Source organism: Netta rufina (genome assembly GCF_964035555.1).
Source record: "Netta rufina genome assembly, chromosome: 1".
Classification (NCBI taxonomy): Eukaryota; Metazoa; Chordata; class Aves; order Anseriformes; family Anatidae; genus Netta; species Netta rufina.
Window position 1 is genome coordinate 22,756,472 of NC_140123.1, and position 20,800 is coordinate 22,777,271.

General features: G+C 45.2%; 1 protein-coding gene across 1 annotated transcript in view; it reads right to left on the bottom strand.

Moving 5' to 3' along the window:
* The window catches only part of UBL3 (ubiquitin like 3), a 53,707-nt gene extending 39,004 nt beyond the window's left edge, over nt 1-14,703 (bottom strand). The window contains exon 1 of the mRNA XM_084281750.1: nt 14,082-14,703. Coding sequence (XP_084137876.1) covers nt 14,082-14,108 — 27 coding nt within the window. The 5' untranslated portion in view covers nt 14,109-14,703. The remainder of the gene's footprint in view (nt 1-14,081) is intronic.
* Nucleotides 14,704-20,800: the final 6,097 nt, after the last annotated feature.

The window sequence follows — 20,800 nt, forward strand, 5'->3', positions numbered from 1 at the left end:
TATTAGTTATTCGCCCCCCCCTCTGGACCTGCTCTAACAGCCCCACATCCTTCTGGTGCTGAGGTTCTCGTGGTTATTTTCCCTTCTACTCATTAGAGAAAGCAATCTGCTCGTCTGCTTGATTACAAAGCTCCAGGAAGGAAGAAACAGCATTAATTCTTGAGTTTTATTTCCCTAAAGGAAAAAAAAAAAAAAGCACAGAGCCACCAAACCCGAAGTGTTTCAGCAGAACGGCCCCTGCTTGGTGGCCACCTGACAAATGTTTGGAGCCACAGTCACGGAGAAGTAGATAATTCCCCAGAAAAATAAACCCCTAAAAATTAACATTGAATAGAGCATTATGCACATTCTACTCAGAGAATATGTTACCACTAACCTAAAAATAAATAATTCATCAGTCTTCAAAAAGGAGGGAAGGAATCAAACAAGGAGATACACATGTGTGGATTTGGCACTACAATGCTTTCCAAGGCACCGAAATCCAGAACTAGGGCACGGCTTTATCCCCCAGATCATTTTCAGCTTAGTCTGAACAATAAAAGTCTTTTGAATAAACTGCCTGCATTCAACAATCGTGACACACGCATCCCCAAACACCAGACACAAATGTAAGAGCTCGTGTCTCCACAGCAGAAAACAGATGGACTCGAAGGAAAGGACATGCCTGTGGGCTGCTACCTCTGCTTTAGTCTTCGGGGCACAAGACAGCAGGTGGAGCATTGCTTCCCATCCATGCCACACGCTAGAGCTTTCAAAGGAACACTGTAAATACTTCAGCAAAGTCTCCTGGCTCTTCAGGTCAAGTATTATTTCCAGGGTTCCCGAAATAGCAGTTCTAATTCGCAAATTTTTGATTGATCCCTCGGTAATGAAATCTAGCCATCCAAAAGAGGTCTGCCAGAAGCCCGAGCCCAGCGATTAGTCTTGTCATACGGATGGAGGCTATATTTAGATGAGTGCCTATTTAGGTAGGCACTATATAAAGACTCCTCCACTCCCCATGAAATTCCTCCAAAAATGAAGCGCCGCTGCAAATATCAGGCACTGCCTTCTAGCACACGCACAGCAACGCGTCTTGTCTCAGCACTCGTGACGTAGCTTGGCCACGTCAAGGCTTTCTTCTTCTCCAAATACTACAACTACTTATGCTGGAAAGGCTTTACGTACAGTCATTGGGATTCTCCTGGACCTGTTTTTGAAAAAAACAGAACTAAACAAGTGTTTCAAGGATTAAACTGGGCCAAGAGCGAAGTGTTAATATGAGACACAGCACAAGGGCTTCATTCACACTGTGACTTAACTTTCACAACGCACAACTCTCAAAAGCAGCCCTCCAAAACAGAAACATACCATGTACTCCTCAAGTCATAGAAAAGAAGTTTAGTATACAACAGAAATCTTGCTAGGGAAGTGATAAAGTTTTCCGTATTCGTACATTACGTAATGCTGAAAAACCTTCATTATTTAACCACGTATGCATTAATTTCCAAGCTACTCTTTCTCTTCTGCTCTGAGGATATGAAATATCTTGCAAACATTTCAGGCCAAGTGTCAAGAGAGACCCGTCAAGCTCCAAAGAGTGAGCTGCTTTCATTTAATCTAGCATCCAAAAAAATTTGTGACTTTCAGAGACTATTATAAAACCTTCAGTATCATTAAAACAAATTTGTACAGATATCTTTTTTTTTCTCCTGCCACACAAGCATGATTACACTCTTATGTACTGAAGACATATTGCATTTCTGCTGGGATATTTGGCGTAGACCATTCAAGTCCAATTTTATACCACAAATTACAAAGCTGATGGATCAGACTTCTGACAATTTTCAAGATTAATCCAGTAGCGTGCAAATTCTTGTTTGATAACTTAAATTACTTTTAAATTCATTGTAATACCATGTCTCAGCTTCCTTTTTTTTTTTTTTTTTAAAGGAGTATTTCTTCTGTGCTAAAAGGAAGGAAATGGAGTTTGAATACTGGAAAACTTCCTTTCTAGCACTGTACTCACAACCATGGATACAAAAGTTATTGTAGGAAGTAACAGAAGCAGTGGAAGTGTGATTTACTGTAAAAAAAAAAAAAAAAGTTTATTGATTGTGAAGCATTACTTAATGGACACGAGCTAGGAGAAGGCAGCCTACCAACCAAACAACATGAAATTGTTGCAAACAGGACTGCAGAGCCCCAGCAGCTCCTATGAGTTACCTGAACACACACCTCTGGTGTTGCTTTCAGGTGTTGTGAAGTCCCCATACACTGCAGCTGCTCCTCCACAAGGGCACGGGTCTCCCCCACACATGGGGCTGTCTGGACACATCCATCAACACGTGCTAAATGGCACTAAAGGCCACATTGAGGCAACTTCATCAAGTGGTGGAAACCTTACTGCTTTAGAGACTGGATTCAGTAATGCTAGATTCACTTCTACCAAAAGGTGAGAGAACACTTACACATTTTTCCACCCAAAGTAACGTACTCTATTATCTTTCTCCGTTCAGCACCGATACTGAAAATGCAAATGCAAGTTAAGGGATGGGTTTGGGCACACTGGTCTGTATTTGGCATGCAACAGGTAGGTGAGGATGCCCATCAGAAAACTGCTCTCACCTGACACATTAAAAGCAGCACGTACTGGAATTTAATCACTAAGAGTACAAACCTATGCATGGTAAGAATAAAAATCATGAGCTGGTTGCTGGCCAGCATGCTTGCATGGCAAACTACTGCCCATAAACAGGCTTTTACACTGTGGTGTGCACTGCCTCTGAGCTCACTGCTAGAAGGTTGTGTAGTTGTGATTTGGCTCCCCTCTGCGCTGCTCTCAGCTGCTACCACCACCCATCCTACCAGCTACCACGGCAGCTCAAAATGCCTACAACACCAAGCGAGTGCCATCTTCTGCAGCAATCCAGCCAGAACGGTTTCTAACAGCTCAAAACGCTTCCTCTTCCCTATCCCAACAGCCCGAGGGACACTCTAGGGTTAGCCAATACAGCTTCTGGCAGAGCACAGCGAAACAACTGCTGTCTTTCCCCCAAAGTTAAAGACAGAACAAAAACGGGAGGTTACTTCCTGTAAGACTCTGAAAAAAAATATTTTTGTAGATGAAATTTAGATTACCACAACAAATAGCTATGGTTCCTCCTGAAAACTGCACCACAGTTTTCATAATGTTGTACATCTGATTTCGCGAGAAAAACTATTATTTGATACAAAGACTGCAGAAAATGATGGATTTATTCAGGAATAATCTGTATCTTAGGCCTCCTGCAGAGCAACATTTAGCAAAAGATAAAAACTATGAAACTATACTGTTGATGGCAAAAAAGACCAAAACCTTAAATGATCTCCCTGTTAAGCACAGTAATTTTCTTTCCCTCTGGGCTTCACCTCTATATGCTGAGAACTAGAAGATAAAACAAAAGCAGGATTTTAGTTTTTTTTGGCAGAAGATAACAAAGGGAAAGAAAATATCTCCTAAACACATGCTTATTATAAATAAAATACATAACCTAGGATTTTTTTTTTTTTTAAGGCATCAAAGTCAGGACTGATATGCAGCAGCAGAATCAGCTGCAAAGGCAGGAAAGTATTTACCTTCACTCCACCTTATCTGGCATTACTCAGCACTCTTTAACTACTCACTCAGGCAAATTTCAAACCCAGCTGAAGAAAAAGCAAGCACCAACCAGCACATCTGCAGATAAAGGCACTGACCGATAATCACCCCTTTCTCCGTCGATAAATCTAGCAGCCTTTCCTACATGTTGTTTTCTAAAAAGAAACTTAACGAAATCAAGGGAGAAATTAAGAATGAAACTAAAACCTCACATCACTGAACACAGGGAAGTGCTGCATATCACAGAAGTCTCAAGGTGAATTCGGACTTCTCATCCAAAACATGTTAGAGCAGCACAAAACAGCAAGGCGCTGATCCAGGCTTTGCACAAGGAGTGGGTGCTGAATAGGAAAGGGATACTGCGATGGAGAGATGCCCACGGTTCTCGAAGAAGAGCTGATTATCCATTTATAAAATACGATAAATGGATAGTTAAATGCGGTGATTTAACAACCAGTGGGCAGCTAAGCACCACCATGCCATGCTCTGCCATCTTGATCCTGGTATTTATGCTTCTGTATTTCATTTCAGAAGTGGGACAGTTCTCTCCTAATGCCAGTTTTCCGTGTATGACATAATTAGCACTACAGTAACTCCACCATACAGTTTATTATGCACATTTTGCCGGCGTTATCCGCTTAAAACACAAATTGAAAAAGACAACTCAGCTTAGAAGCGCTAGCCTCCTTCTGGAAAGAGTTTTACACCCTTTATAGCCGACTGAGGGAAAGAGAGAAGGCACGCAGAAGCCCCAGCACCCCAGCAGACACGAGTGGTGAGAGTTCCCTGCAGAACCGTGTGCTTCAAGCCTCCTTTTTTACAACAAAGGTGAAATGAAGGTGAAAAAGCAAGCTTGGAGGTCTCCCCCACCCCGACTTTCATGGATATCCCTGCTAGCAAAGCAGCACTGAGCCCATCACTGGAGAAGCATACTCCTCTTCTACCCCTGATAAGGGAACCACTTCCAAGCTACAACAATTCTGCAATACCCGCTGCCACCTTCCCCGGACCCCTCACTGCGATCCCACTGGATTTCACCTAGCATCCCAGCCACTGCAATGGATATTTTAAACTCCCAAATAATTTCAAGCATATGGAACTGGAAATGAAAGATCCCCATTTCCAGATTCGTATGAAAGCCGGATTCTTATGGAACTGTACTGGCCAGAAGCAACCAGCAGACAGAAGCGTTGCACTCTCTCTTTGACACGAGCACCTGGTCATTTTGCCATTACTCATGAAAAGAGGATCCTGAAGATCCTACATGGCTCGGTAATAAGCTGTTTTCTTGGTGCCAGGATCTGACATATTACATCCTGAAGCTTTGTTCCGGTGTCTAGATGGCTAGAAATACTCATTAGTGTCGTTTGGAAAAAACCTTCTCTTCCTCAGTATTTCACATTTGAAGGGGACTGGCTGAAACTCACCTAAAACAGTTACCAAACCTTCAAAGTCAGTTGCTAAAACAGCGTTTCTTAGAAACCGCCAGCACAAAGGATACACATTACAGCATACTTGGGTAGAAAACCTACCAACATTCAAGTCAAATAGGATACATTTTTATGGCCTAAGGTAACACGCCTGGCAAGCGCCAGCTTATGAGCACGGGCTTCCTGACTGCGGGTACGGGCAAACTACAAGGACTCAAAGAGGTATTGCCAAACCATCCGCGTAAAGGGGAAAGCAGGGCACATCCGTAGCTGTTCAGGAGAGGGGCTAAACCACTGACCCCACTGTTCCCACCATGCTAACCAGCGACAGCCTCTGGCAGAGTTTTACCCCCTGTGCTCCCCACACTGAGTGACCGACAGCCAGCCCCAGCCCTACACTTAGCAAGCCAGAAAATTAAAGCAAGTGAGAGCTTCGGAAGCCTTCGTAACAGACAGCACAGCGCTCTGTTGGGAGAAGAGCTTCTTAATCATCCTTACAAACATATGATTATCCTGCTCTGCCCTGCGCTGGTGTGGCCTCACATCAAGTACTGTGTGAGGTTTTGGGTGGCACGCTAAAAGAAGGACATAAAACTATCAGAGAGCACCCAAAGGAGGGCTACAAAGATGGTGAAGGGTTTGGAAGGGAAGGTGTATGAGGAGGTCCCTGGGTTTGCTCAGCCCCGAGCAGAGCAGGCTGAGGGGAGGCCTCATGGCGGCCTGCAGCTCCCTCACGAGGGGAGCGGAGGGGCAGGCGCTGAGCTCTGCTCTCTGGGGACAGCGACAGGACCCGAGGGAACGGCATGGAGCTGGGACAGGGGAGGGTCAGGCTGGGGGTTAGGGAAAGGGTCTGCACCCAGAGGGTGCTCGGGCACTGGGACAGGCTCCCCAGGGCAGTGGTCACAGCACTGAGCCTGCTGGAGTTGTTGAAGTGCTTAAACAGCACTCTCAGACACATGGTTTGGTTTTGGGGTGGTCCTCTGTGGAGCCAGGAGTTCAGACTCCATGACTCCTGTACTCCCTTCTAGCTCAGGATCTGCTATGATCCTACACAGTAAGATATGACACTCATCACCACTGACATGCTATAATACAGCTATCGGAAGCTACTAATTGTGTGTGATTTTACACTAATTCCAGTATTAGGGAATCATACTGAACTAGTGAATGGGGATTTCCCCTTCCCCCACTTTAAATCTTTCAGTAAAGCTTTCTGAAAGTTTTGAGTTTATTTCCAGAAATACCTGCGCAAATATAAACCACTGAAACAAGTGAGCCCAGTGAAGTCTGTTTCCATTGGGGATCAGTGCTTCAAAAATGAGAGCTAAGCTCTTGTTAGCCCACCCCATGACCGTTATATCTAACGTGCTCGTACTGATTAAAAGTATATTCACGCACAGCCAAAGCGACAAATATTCAGAGTGGATAAATCCTAAGCAATGTGTTGTACATCAGTTACAACCACAGAACACTACTCCAAGAATTAAGTTTAGTTTTATGTTCATACAAATAAGACCTCTATAATCAAAAAAATTATACTAAAAAAATGCTGCAACGAGGCATTACAGGCTTTTAAGAAGTACACGGCCTTCTAGCCAGCCACTTACAGTATCTGACAGATAAGCATGTCTGAAGAATTGGACAGTATTTTATCTTAAAGGAAATACTGTGAAGTGCAACTATCTTCGAATAATTATGTTGAAGTAACATAATCTAAAATAACTTTCCTGAGGCTTACTAACACACACCACGTATATCCACAAGCAGACTGACACTAATCTACTTTTAAAAAGGCGATTTTTAAATTTATACCCCCAGCTACGGAAGGTTTTTGATTAACACTGAACTTCACTATTTTATCACTAGCCCATTATTTCCTTACATTCAAAATGTGAGCCAGATCCCAGAGCCAGATTCAGTAGTACCATCTAGAATATATGGTAAGTATCAGGAACAGATTATAATGCCGTGGATCTCTGCCAGACCACGAAATATTACCGTATCGTAACTCCACTGAGGAGATAGCAACCAATGCTACAACATAGGACTTTGAAGTACGATTATTTTTGAGATGAAACACTTCATTCTCTTCAGTCCCTGAAAGAGAAGTCACATTTAGTTTCCTTGTGTTTATTTTGAAGTTGGGACTGCACTTTTATCAAGTGCTCCAAGTTTCTTACGCAACGCGAAACAACGCGTGTTGCGTAACGAAGATCACAGCAAAGCTTCCACACGAGCTCAGGACACCACTTTATGAAAAATAAATTAAAAAATAAATAATAAGGAGGGGAAGAAAAAGGAGCTAAGCATTCATTCCCAGGCAAACTGCCCATCGATTTGTAGATTCAAGTCCAGATCCTCAGCTTCAGCTAGAGTGCTCCAGCACACAGCCACCTTGGCTTCTCAGCAGCGGTGCAGGCCACTGACAGAAATCAGATCCCACTGAGGCCCTGAGCTGGTGTTTTGGTGGTTGAACAAACCCATCAAACCACAGGCAGGAGCCTACTTGGCTAATTTGTATGGATACACACAACTCAAGGAGCTCCTTGCTTGTTTCTGTCTCCATAACAACAGTATTATGGAATAAAATCTCAGCTCAACACTGCCACAAAGTCTCCTTTTAATGGAAAACTCAATCACACAAATAGGTTTCATTTAAGAACAGACAACAACAAACACACAAACCCCCAAATGTGGGCCCTGCCACCGGCAAGCTATTTTCAGATGTCTTTAGCAGAAAAGCAGAAAAGTTACAAGACACCGATGGCAGTGTCACAACTCTACAATCAGCTGAATCTGCACTTCACAAAGTTTCTAGCTGTGGAAAATGCACACCAACCACACTTCCAAGCCAGATTTCAACACACTTGCGGAGTCTTAACACACACAGAAGGGTCTTCACAGCAGCTGCTTTCCGAGCAGCAACTAATTTAGCCTCTGTTCAGGAGCTAACCACAATCTCTATTACTGACTGCAAAATACCCCAATTTCCACAGACATGTCAGAATATTCAAAAGCAACAATGCGTAAGTATTTCTGCAGGACTATACATTGTAGGCCCAGTACTCCTACAAGTCAGAAGGTCTTCACTTGCTCTTTAAACGTTGCCCCCCAAATAAAGACCTAAATAATTGTCTCTACGTTCTTAGAAAGCCCGTTTCACAAGTTATCACACCCAACAAATTTCCCTTCAAATACAAAAAACATAGTATTGAAGCACAGAAAGCTATTTGCAGAACCTCAACTGATGTCTCAATCGTATTTTATTTTTTTTTGTGGGTTGTTGATTCTTCATTTTCCTCCAGTATCATTTCCTCAGTATCATAGCTTGCAATAGTCAGTGGCACATCTGTGAATTTGTATTTCTTTGGAGGTATACCCAGTGAAAAATGATCTACTCCTTGCTTTAAGATATTCTGCAAAGTCTGTATATCAGACACCATCAAAATGAATAAAGCTGTCCTTCTAGCAGAGTTCATAGGGTAATTTTTAACAGTAATTCAATTGTTATTATTAACTGCTAACTGAAAACCAGAGCTCTAAATTAAGCTAAAACTGGTGAAGAGCTGGGGTCTTGAAGTTCAGATCTGACACGACAGCAGCGACATTAAAATTGCTCATTGACATTCTGCTCACCTCTGACGGCTTCTAAAATGAAAGCATCTCCCTCAGTCACAGCCCTGTAATAACTATGGGGAGCTGAAGTTTATGCATGCAAAATTGTGGCAGGGAAGGCTCGCTCCTTCTGTGGGCTCGGTTAATTGCTGCAAGACACAGACAACATCGAGGAGAGTATTGATCTGCAGCTCGGCCTGGCCCCGTACTTGGGCTGAGAAATAACCAAGTCAGTAGACCCAGCACTGTACAAAGCAAGGGCTGAAAATAAGCCATCCGATCACTTCCACATAAAACCACAAGAATGATTAGTCACATTCCAGATATTTCTGGATTCCTGCAAAGTAGAGTAGCACTCGGGCTGAGTCACAACTGAGCTCTCCTTTCTGCTCAGGATTGCATAAGCATATGCAGGGACATCACCAAAAGTTTGCATTTTGACTTCTACTCAGAACCGACGCCGAGTGACCAGAACTATCCAACAAGTAAATCCCGCCTGGTGCAGATACCGTGACCGCGGCCTCTGACGTTCACAGAAGTCATCCTTAGAAAGGACTGGGAGTTAAAAACAGAAAAGCTTGCCCTTAGTCACTCTGTTTACAGTACCATAAAAGCCTTGCCTATCAAGTCTGCTGCAAGGGCGGTATCCAGACTGGCTGATCTCCTACCACAGCCTTAGGCCAAGCCAAGGAAGAGAGCCATGGGCCTTGAACGATCTCAAACAAAATACCAATGGGGCAAAGTTAAGTTTAGATATGCACAAACAGCAGTCACACACTGAGGTGAAAAGCAGGCTACAGGTACCTGACGTTGGCCCTAACTCCGCATCCCCGACTTGTCCCCACTCAGGCCCTGACCTCGCTGTCAGCATTCCTCAGATGAATTCTGGCAACTGTGTTGGTTTTTGGTTTTAAATGTGTAGAATTCAACATTCCTTTTGCTATAATCAGATACTCAGTATTTGTGTGTTTTGTTTTGTTGTGTTTTAGTCCTGCTGAAACCTGCCAGCAGCTACTACTGGCTTCCAGCAATCCAACAAGGGAAGCCTCGAATGGCCCTCAGCACCCATTTCCTCCACTATTTCATGGGATCACGCAACAAAAGCAGAGCCGAATTTGTAACCACCCAGAGGTTACAGCTACCTGCCCCTGAAGAAAATGAAGGCCATACAAACACTGTTAGCCCCCTGAGTTCTTCATGAGGGTATGCAGAAAGGCTACCAGGGATGTAACAAGTTTCAAAACAAAGAAAAGGTATCTACCGAAGGCAGAAGGAAAAGCAGTCAAAACAGAACCGAGATGCGTGGCTTTTTACATTTTGTTCCAATACATTAACATGCTAAGAGCAAACAAAGCATTTTCTTTCTATGTTCAAAGCATATTGTAGTGATAAAGGACTTATTATTCATAGATGAAAGAATTATTTAGACTGGATGACGGACGATAAAACTCAGCTGCCATACCACCAGCTACTCCTCCGAGCCCCTGCTGCCTGAGCCTTACTCCAGGATGCCACTGTTGCCCTACTGCTTGTAGGATCAGCTAGAAGTCCATCCTTTTCCTCTGTTAGCCTCCTCCAAAATGGATTTTATTGTATAAATGACACACAAATGTGACAAGTTACGCTGTTCATTGCCATTCTGCACTAAACTTCCTAAAAGGACACATGTACACACGTTGTCACTAAAGATGGTGACACTAACAAGACAAACTGAGCACAGTTTGTTAGTCTTCCTCCACCTATTGCCCTCGCCTAATATTGTTCATGTACGTCAGGATTTTAGGCCGTGAACCCCATGGTCCTGCATGTCCGCAACTGTCTATCACCAAACATTCAGTTTTATTAAAAAGATCTCCGACATAAAACCTACATCTCTTAAATTCAGCGTACGGATTCAATAGCTGTACATAAGAGAAGTGAAAACCTTCAACTGTTGGAGAGATTTGAGCACTCAACGCCACCCAAAAAAAAAGAAAACACCACGGGCCAAATACATTACACTTGATTACTACTCGACACAAAAAGAATTTGAAATTCGATATCCTAGAGGGCATGCAAAGAACTGCACAGGAAGGAAGTGCTGGCAGAGCCTTCCCGTACCTAAATAAAATGCACCAATACAGGAAACGGCAGGCAGCATAATAGTCTTTAGTCACACAGGCCCCTTACCGTGAACTTCCAAGACCCCCGAAGAATTATATGTGTAGGGGGAGGCATGGTAGGGCCACACAATGGAGAGATTCAGCTTCCCAGATTGTACTGATAACTCCACCAAAATAAAGGGGGTTGTTCAACTGAGCAGTAACTGCTGGGCTGGGCCTAGTGGTGGTGGTGGTTTTTGGTGTGGTTTTTTATTTTTTTAATAAATCGCTTTCTTTGATATAGTCAGCTACAGTTTTTAAACAAGTAGCAAACCATTTTCATTCGATTAACTTAAAAAAAAAAAAAAAACACAGCATCGTTGACTGCAAGTCCATAAAGCACCTCACGTCTCCTCGTTGTTGGAAAAGAAAACTTGCCAACAGCTCTGCTGTCATTCACTCCAACCGGAGCTGCTACCAGATGGCAAAACCAACAAGTTATCTGATGAAATCATTCAACGTATTCAAATACCCTGGCTGCCACAAGTGCCAGTAATTATCAAGGAAATAAACAAAATTAAGCTGTAGAAATGCAGAATGGCCTAGTCCTCAATAAGTAAAGAACCTACACGAGTACGGAGGTCAGTATTGGCAGGTTTCATTCCAGGAGGGGAGGACAGCCTGTAAGCAGCACGGATTGCTAAGGAATAATGCAACACAAACTGACAATGCCCGGAATGTGGTGTGTCACCATCCAGTTTATTAGTGGAATGCAAATGATAAAGTACTTATGGTAATTACTTCAGAAGTGATGTTGAAAGGGTTAGCAGGTAAAATCTGCTGGAGCTTTGGAAAAAGTCAAACAAGCATCAGAGAAGAGAAGGCTGGATCAAGTTGTGTCTACCCAGCAGCACAAAGCTTGCTGAAGATTTGATAATTCGCTAGGAAATTATCTATAGCAGGTCCTTGATGTTTCCAAGGCAGGACAGGAAGGCTGCGTTTTAAGAAGCATCAATTATAATAGTTTTACCGTTATTATGAGAGGGTTAGTTCATGGATCTGACGAACACTTTGAAACGCAATTATTATAATACTTGAGCAATTCAGAGCAGATTTAGGAAACGTGATGGAGCCTTCGTAACGTGACATCCCCCCACAGCAATGCCAGCTCGTACAGAAATGGGGAATATTTTTTTTTTTTTGTAGATGCAAATTACAGAGTGGGTGGATAAGAGAAATGCAAACTGCAAAATCATACAGTAAATAAAAACATATATAAACAAGGTGACAGCCTGGTAAGTGCTCCTCTTTAAAGAGCAATCAAATAACAATCCCATTTTCCTTCCTGGACAAGCTCCTTTGAAATAAGGAGGACGGTGATAAAAAAGAGACCCAAAATGAGTTTCCGAGTGCTCTTTCTACAAATTAAATTATTGATTGTGTTTAGTGATTTGAATTTCTACAACACACTTCAGACCTGAAGAAACTGCCGCTAATAACGCCGTAACTCAGCAGAACGATCCCGTGACAGAGCTGAACACATCCGTCCCTCCAGTTAAATGATACTGGCATTGGTGACATCTTCATCCAAATGTCTTTGTAATGACTCAATATTTAAACATCGCTCTGCCTAACAAGCTTCTTCCTGACTCGGGGAAGCAGAGCATCTCCAGGCCTCGGTATCCCTGCCGGCAGCATCCTCATTACATCACAACTACGGGAAGAAAGAGTTGCAAGAGGAACGAGCTGCGAGTTCACCTCTGGAGATCTGTGTATTGTTATAAAATGGAGTCCTCCGACACGACGAGCGTAGTGGCAGCACCACGACTGCCCGGCAGGCAGGACGGAGGAGAGCCGTGGAGGTGGCACGGCGCTCAGCCCAGGGTAAGAGGAAAGAAGAGCTTCGTGTCACAGCCACGGGGCTCCTCCAGGCAGCTCTGGGAGATGTGCTTCCAGCTCTGTGCAGCTGAGGAGGGGACTTCTGCCATGCAGAGGCAGACAAGTGCAAAAAAGAAGGGGTTTCAGAGTGTTCTCACAGTCAGAGACCCCAAAAAGACACGTATGGAACTAAACAACTGAAAGGATTTAAACACGGGGGCAGCAGCCTCGTCACCACCTTTTCTCCCATAAAGACAAAATATGTTTTTAGTATTTAGGGAGGGGGGTGGGGAATCTTAAAGCCGTGCTTGACCACCCTCTGTATCTCACTGGTTCTGCTCTTTTGGCAAAACCCGCTCATCTTCCCTGCAGTAGAAAAGCTGTGAATTAAACAATGAAATTAAGCAACTAGCACGATTTCAATAGCCTGTTTGTCCTACATATGCACCACTAATTGCGTATCGATGGCTGAAATGAGGCTCAGTTTCTCTATCACCACCGCCACGGCAGCTCACACTCACAAAACAGAATTTCACCCCGAAAATAAAACGCACAGACCCGGCTGCTGCTGTCAAAGTGCCTTTAAATGCGAACGATCACGGGGGGGAGGGAAGTGAAAATGTTTTGCCGTAAGAATAAAGAGCCAGCATATCAAACCACTGCCACAACTTTTTTTTTTTTTTCCGCTCAGCTAAGTGATTTATGGAAATACAGGCAAATCGGTGCAGCCCTGCTGAGCAGAAAGGTTACCTAACAGACCCGATCGCCCTCCCTTCACGCCTAGCTGTGCCTTCCTATTTTAAATGTACCCACACGGGCTGAAGTACAGTCCGCCATAAGAAGTGCAAGGAGTGCCCTTGAAAAACGTCCAGATTGCAGCTAGTGCACAAAGGCTCTCCCTGTGCAAACAGGGCACGAGAATTCCTTTCTCCCTCTTGACCCGGCATCAGGTGAGGGGATTAACTTCCCAGCAGCATCAGAAGGCACGGCGTCGGTAAGAAACGAGCAAAGTTTGGGAGCCGAAAAAGAAGGCTGAGAACCGATTTCACAGCTGGTTTAGGGGAGGGGGAAAAAATAAATGGCTTGGGTAAAGCAGTCTGGATGCTCTGCTTTGAATTTCTCTTCCCCAAAAGAGTGGTGGGCAAGGCTGAAGAGCACTGCTGGAGCAGGCAGGCAGGAGCAGCCGGAGATGAACTGCCAGCGCCAGGAGACCGGGCGGCATCCACACTTGCCTGGCCACACGGCAGACGACACTGCAGATTTCCCCTCCGCTCCCCAAAATCAAAGCCGAACCAGCATCGGGGAGTAGGGGACGAATTATTAACCGGGAACTTTTTGTTCCTTAAATACGCCACCGAGATTTTTCACACACCCCCCTCCCCTTCCCACACCCCTCTCCTTTCCATCCCCTTCTGCCAAAAGAGGCCTTGGGGGGGGGGGGGGGACGCCAGGACTCACCATATCAGCCGGGACTCCGCTGGACATCTTGAGCTCCCTCCGAAAAGCCGATTTTAAATTAAAAAAAAATAATAATAAAAATAAAAAAATAGACGTAAAGGCAGCAAAAGGTCCTCGTCACCACCGGCGGTGCCAGGTAGGGCCGGCAGGACCGCAGGGCGACATGGGCTGCGTGCGGGGCTCCTTCTGCCCGCACACCCCCTTTTTCTTGCCTTCCTTCCCTCCCTCCCTCCCCCCCCACGCCTTCCTCGCTCTCCCTGCTCTTCTTCCTTCTCCCCCGCCGGATAACGACGGGGTGATTCACGGCCAGGGCTGCCGCGGCCCGGCCGCCTCCTTCATTAGCGCCGCGGACACCCGGCGGGGCGGGCAGCTCCTGCGGTGGGGGGGGGGGTGGGGGGGGGTGGGGGGGAGTCCAGCTGGGTCCTGAGGGGATAAAGCCGGATCCCGGGGGGTTAAATCGAGCCGGATCCGCGGGGCCGAGCTGGATCCCGGGGGGTCACCGCCAGCCCGATCCCCTCAGCGCTCCGCGGGGACCCTGAGGGGCGTCCAACGGCCGCCGCCTCGCCTCGCCTCAGCGCTGCGCTCGCATCGCCTCCTCCTCTTCCTCCTCCTCCTCCTCCTCCTCAGCCCTCCCTCTCTCCCCCGCCTCTCCCCCCTTCCTCCTTTCCCTCCTCCCTCCCTCCCTCTCAGCAGCCGGGGGTGCCGCTCCCTCAGCGCGCTGCCCGCCCGCGGCCGCCCCCCGCCATCTTCGCCTCACGGCGCCAACATGGCGGCGGCGGCCGGGCCCGGACAGGGGGCGCGGGGGGGGGGGGGGGGGGACACCGACCCCCCCCCCCTTCTTCTTCACCCCCCCCCCCCAATCACGCGCCGCGGCGCCGCGCGGCATCATGGGACTTGTAGGCGGGCGGGCGGGGCCTCCGCCTCATGGCCCCGCCCCTCTCCTTAGCAACCGTTGCTAGGGCGGTAGATTATAATTAATCATGATCGCTATTTCATATATATACAAATAAATTATTCTATTTTCCATCCCATATTAACAAATCGAAGCCTGCACGGCATTCCTCTGTAAAAACTCCCCGTCACGGCCATTGGTTTATTCCTCATCCCAGCCCCTCAGCATGCCATAAAGGCCGTGCCCCATGAAAAATGCTTCCCACACGGACAAAAAAAAATACAAAATAAAATCCCGCTCAATGTGCACATCTACCCAAGGAATTAGTGCACCTTGTGAGAGGGATATGTGGAGACGCGTTCGTATTCCAGCACTGTAAAATTGTCCAGGATAAAAAAAAAAATAAAAAATCAAAAAAATCAAGTAGACAGAGCTTGTGGCAGATGCTGTCTGGTTCCTTCAGGGACAGTTCTCATGTAAAACCACAGGAAATTAAGACAGAGTTGTTCCCTTTAATACGAAAAGTTGGAAGCTGTCTTTCCTCTTTATGACTTCCTACTGAAAGCAACAAAGGCAACCCCACTGTCCCCTCTATCAAATTTATCATTCTTTTCTTCAGGAAAAGCTACAGAATAGCATGAGGCCGTTGACTTTAAAAGGTAGATCTGACAGCAAACATCCCAGCTGAATGCCCAGGAATAGAGTTTGGGGGTCAATAAAAGAGACCTGTGCTATCATACTGTGTGACTTTGGGCACGTCATTCCCCAGGACCTCTGCTTAGAGAAGTTGTTGAGTTGCTGTCTGTGGAGACAGTCCAAACCCAGCTGGACATGGCTGTGGACAACCTGCTGTGGCTGATCCTGTCTGATGCACCTTCCAAACTCATCCCTTCTGTCACAGTGCCTTGGTGACTGTCCCCTGACAAATGTTTTTGTGGTACCATCCATAGTCGTCCCCAACTTCAGTCAGTTCTTCAAGCCACCAATAAGTCTCGTGTTTGTGGCAATAATAGCATACTGTTGAAACATTACTTACATTTTTCTCCAATCAGATATCCTTGAGGGACAGAGAAAGTGTAAGGGTTCCTCATTTTTTTTTGTATCTTTTCATAAGGCATCAAGTAATAATACTCACAGATGAGGGTCAAAGGGGTGAGCTCTAGAGGATGTCTCCCATCTGACATAATATGCCTCCCTGGGCACATGCCTCTGCCTGGTTATGGCAGTGACAGATTGAAGAATTATAAATAGGTCTCGCTGAACAGAGTTTATACTTAGAACATTATCAATAAAAATTCCTTATGGAATTTTAACTGTATGCCCAACAGCTTAAGTTTAGGTGGACACCCGAGCTCTGCTGTGAGGCAATTCTGCAGACCTAGCAGTTGCTCCAAGCAGACCACAGCCCCGTACAGGTGCCTTGAGATGATCCTAGGATGATTTAGGAGCTGCCCTGCCCATGCCCACTGATAGCGGGGGCAAGAGGATAGGCACAGTGTCTGCTTCTCAGGCAGTACAGCTCCCAGCTGTCTGCTCCTGTGAGCTGAAATTGGTGGCAACCCAGAGTGATGTCCTTGTCCCTGCCGTGACAGCTGAGGTGAAGGCAGGGCAGACAGCAGGGGTGGGTAATCTTGCACAGCTCGCAGCGTGAGCTGCCAAAGGTTATATGGAAATACCCTTCGATCGAGCAGGGAGAGGTCTGTGTGCCCAAGCACGTCAGGAGAGTTAGGGCACCAACAAGCACCGGCAGACTGGATGAGGGGTCGGCCAGGCAAGGAGGCAGCAGCAGGGTACATCCACTCCGTGGGAGATGGCTCTTTTGAATTATTTAGCCAGATGAGCTCATCTGTGGTCCATAAAGATAGGCACATCCATAGGGCAGAGCCATAGGACAGAAGGCAGAAGACGCAGAACCTAAATCAGTGTGACAGTGTGTTTTCTGTTTTCCTACCCCTGGCTTAGCAATCTGCTAAAAGCAGGATCAGGACTTCAGACAAATTTGAATCCACAATTATGAGTGCAGGCCAGAATGCCTCTACATTATGCTCCACACAGTACAAGCACATAACAAAGACAGAGTTTCTGTCCTGAAAGGTTCGCAGTACTGTGTTTACTCTACAGTTGACATTTGTATCACATTTGTGTGATTTTTTTTTTTTTTCCCCAGCTCTCAGCTCTGATGACACAACACAAACGAACGGAGGACCCAGCACAGCTGGTACACACTGGAGATCGTTTAAGGATGATTGTGTGCTGGGCAAATGAATAAAAAGAAAAGCTGTACAAGGATCCTCGTAGGAGTAGTGCGGGTCCGTGTACTGCACGTGACAAAAGGGATGAATTCCCACCAGACTTGTGGAGGTGAGGTAATGGATTTGAAATACAGTGTGGTCGAGTATAAACCAGAAAAATATCTTTTTCTCTTTGGCTTGCATTAAGAAAGGCTGTTCTGATAGCATTCATTTCACGTTCACACGGAGAGGAAATGAGAGTTGTGGTCAGCAGCAGTCGGCTGCAACAAGGGACCCTGCAAAAGCGCAGCTATAGCCTGCATATGGGACCAGCTTGCAGCTCAGCACTGAGCAAGCGCTGCAGGCACACAGAGCTGAAAACAAACCTTTCCCACATCCAAGGATTGAGCAAAAGGGGAAGTGCTGTTTGAGAGAAATGCTAACAACATGGAGAGTTGAAAAGGCTATTCTGTTTTGGGGACCTAGCCCTGTACTCAAACACACAAATCTTTCCGCTAACTCTCCCTAGCAGAACTGGCATGTGAATTTAGCCGGCCAGGCACAAAATCTTTTATTGGCATTGCTTTGGCAATTTGCAAAGGAAAACGATGGAATATACTGCTGATAGTTTGCTCCTCATTTGGAAAGCATAGCATGGCATGACTGGATGAGTCGAATTTTGCAATGCTGTATTTGCATTGATAGCATTTGTACCTGGTCTCTGCGGGTGGGTTGAGGCTCGATTTTAGTGTTTCATGACCATCAGTACTAGTTGAAACCTGACTCTGCACTGAGACATGCTAAATAGGAATAAAAGGTCTGTTATTCTAAATCAGATTAGTAGTCCAGCCAATGTGATATCCTGTCTCCAGCAGTGGCCAGCATCAAATACTTCAGAGAGACACACAAAACCCCGCAATGGACAATCACGTTATAATCTGCTTATCTGGTTAAGTTTCCACTGCTGCCAAGGATGTAGGAGAGACTGGTTTATGCCCCGAAGCACAAAACTTCATGTCCTTTATGTCCTTAATAGCAGAATAACCCATCAATAGCATGTAAAAATGATTGCCATTTTTTGAAAGAGCGGTGCTATCTCCCGTCAGTTGTTACTGCCCGGGCTTGAGAACACGTCGAGCCTACGCTCCAAGACTGACATTAAAAGCTTTCAGACCCATAATGTACTCCGGTGTTTTTCATTTGATGCAGGCTGCGAACAGGAGCATCTTCAGGAGAAGGAGCACGCAGCGATGACAGAAATGAAATTTCTCCCAAGGCAAGAATATCCATGGCTTCTCGTTCCCCTGCAGGTTTTTCAAGCAGCCTGAGAAGGTGAAAGGCTCCCGAGACAAAGGGTTTAATTCTCCGCACTTTGGCCATGGGACAGATCAGGATTCCTTCCCTCTCTGGCAGCCACAGAAGCAAGATACCCAGGGCAGCAAGGAGCACACAGGGCTACTCAGCAGGGTATTTTTAATACCTTTATATAAGCATGTGGACTTTTTTTTAACTCTTGCCAAGCAAAATTCACATTTAACTTGGTGCCTCTGTAAAAATCTCAGATTTTGTGTTTGCAAATATATTTTTTTTCCTTACTAAATTGATTCTTTTCCATTGATTTTTGCCTCTTTGGTTCTTCTGAGTCAAGCCAAAACAGTGTGGGTGTCCTACCAGCCCCTCACCTGATGTCAGCAGACTTCTAGGAATAGCATTTAGTGGTTCTCACCTGCCCCAGAGCCAGTAGGGATAGCAAAAGGACCTTTGAGGTTTTGTAGAGTTTCTAATACTGCTGGCTATAATTGTGGTTTATTTATTTACTTTTTAAGTTACTTGTCATGCTGATCTTGCTGGAAAATGAAAACACACAGCTATTTTAACTCGCGCTGTACCCCTGAATGCCGCAATATGCTTTAATGATTTATTCCCCCACTTCTTGATGTAGTGTCCACACACAATTCAAGATGACTGGCAACAAGCAGGTAATACCAGAGGTTATTCCTGGCTTGGCCCATGCAGTGAGAGCTGGTAGGAACAGCGCTCTGCCCGTGTAATGGGTGTAGCAGTAGAAAAGGAGATAGGACGTATCAGTGTTCCAGGTACTGGTGCCATAAATAGCACCGGGGAAATCCTAAGAGGGGGTGAAGATTGACAGAGGAAGGTACAAAGGTGGAATGAGGAGGAAGGAAGAAGAACGTGAATGAGAAGAAGAAGTTCCCATGCGTATATTAGAAAGTGCTCAAGTCACCAGCATTCTGAGGTGGTTCAACTACCCATAAATCTATGAACTAACAGATACATCATCTAGTCCATATAGAAAAATAACCCTGAAGACAATTGGAAGAAGTTCCTCTTTTTTGTCATAGATAAAAACACAGGAAGGAGAAATTGTAGCAGAGAAGCATCCATCCTGGATCCACTTCCTGACGGCAGGGGGAAGCTAAGGAAATACTGAAATAACACTCAACTTCTGTACTAGAAACTTGAATTTAGCGAAGGATTTACAAAACATAGCAATAAAATTGTATTTCGTATCTGGAAATCAAATGTGTGAGAATTAAAGATTCCTATACAAATAATCAGAAGAGTGGTGGCGGCAAATATTATTAAAAGCCGCTGGACAAGAAGGATAAGATGAAGAAACTCCAAGTGTGCAATGCGAAAGTAAATGAAAGTTCTTCAGAAAAAGGAATGAGAATCTGTGACCTTGGGGAATGGCTGTTGCAAAAAATGAACTTTGCGACAAAAACTGTCGGGAAAACAATTAAAGAAAAATACACAGAGTACGTACACATACGGAGAAACATTGGAGAGAGGGTAGTAAAAGACCACCAGAGATCACACTCGGTCCAACCAAGGATGCAAATGGAAAATGGCTTTGTAAAAATGTTAGAGAAGGCAGCTGAAGCTCGTGCTGCCTGCCGGCCCCCAGCTTTCCCCTCACTCTTGCAGGAACCGCCGAGCCTGCGGCGCAGCGCAGCCCATTAGCCAAGACCTGGAGCACCTCCGCCTTTTATCGTCCCTGCTTCCTGCTGACTCCAGCAGGTTATTTTTTACATTAGCACATGCAGAAGGTTACGTTCATTTAAATATTATTTTTTTTTCCGTAAGGGTCTCCAGTGGGAAGCTAACCATTAGCGAGCTCCCGTTATAGCTCATATTTACTATTTATAAAATTAGTACCAAAAATACTAAATCGAAGCACAAAAGTCTTCTTGCTCATGTGATTTCCGAGCCTGTTGTCAACGCTGCTTTAGAATTCTTCGGGTTTTTTTAATTTAAGGATCTTCATATGTCCCTAATTTAAGGCTGTTAATTATATGTGTGTGTGTGTGTGTATATATACAAGCATATGTTTATATAGACTCTATATGCGCCCATGCGTATTAAACCTCTGAACATTTTTCAAGCTAACTGTAGCACTCAAATAAATTGCACTCAAATCTGATTGTACGCTACTTTAACTGAAACAAAACCCGTCTCGGCATTTGTGCTGAGGACATAATTGTTTTTTACATACATTACGCCATTGTAATAGAACATTTAATCTGACTTCTTTTCTATCGCTCGCTGGTCTCCAAACCAGAATCAATATCTGA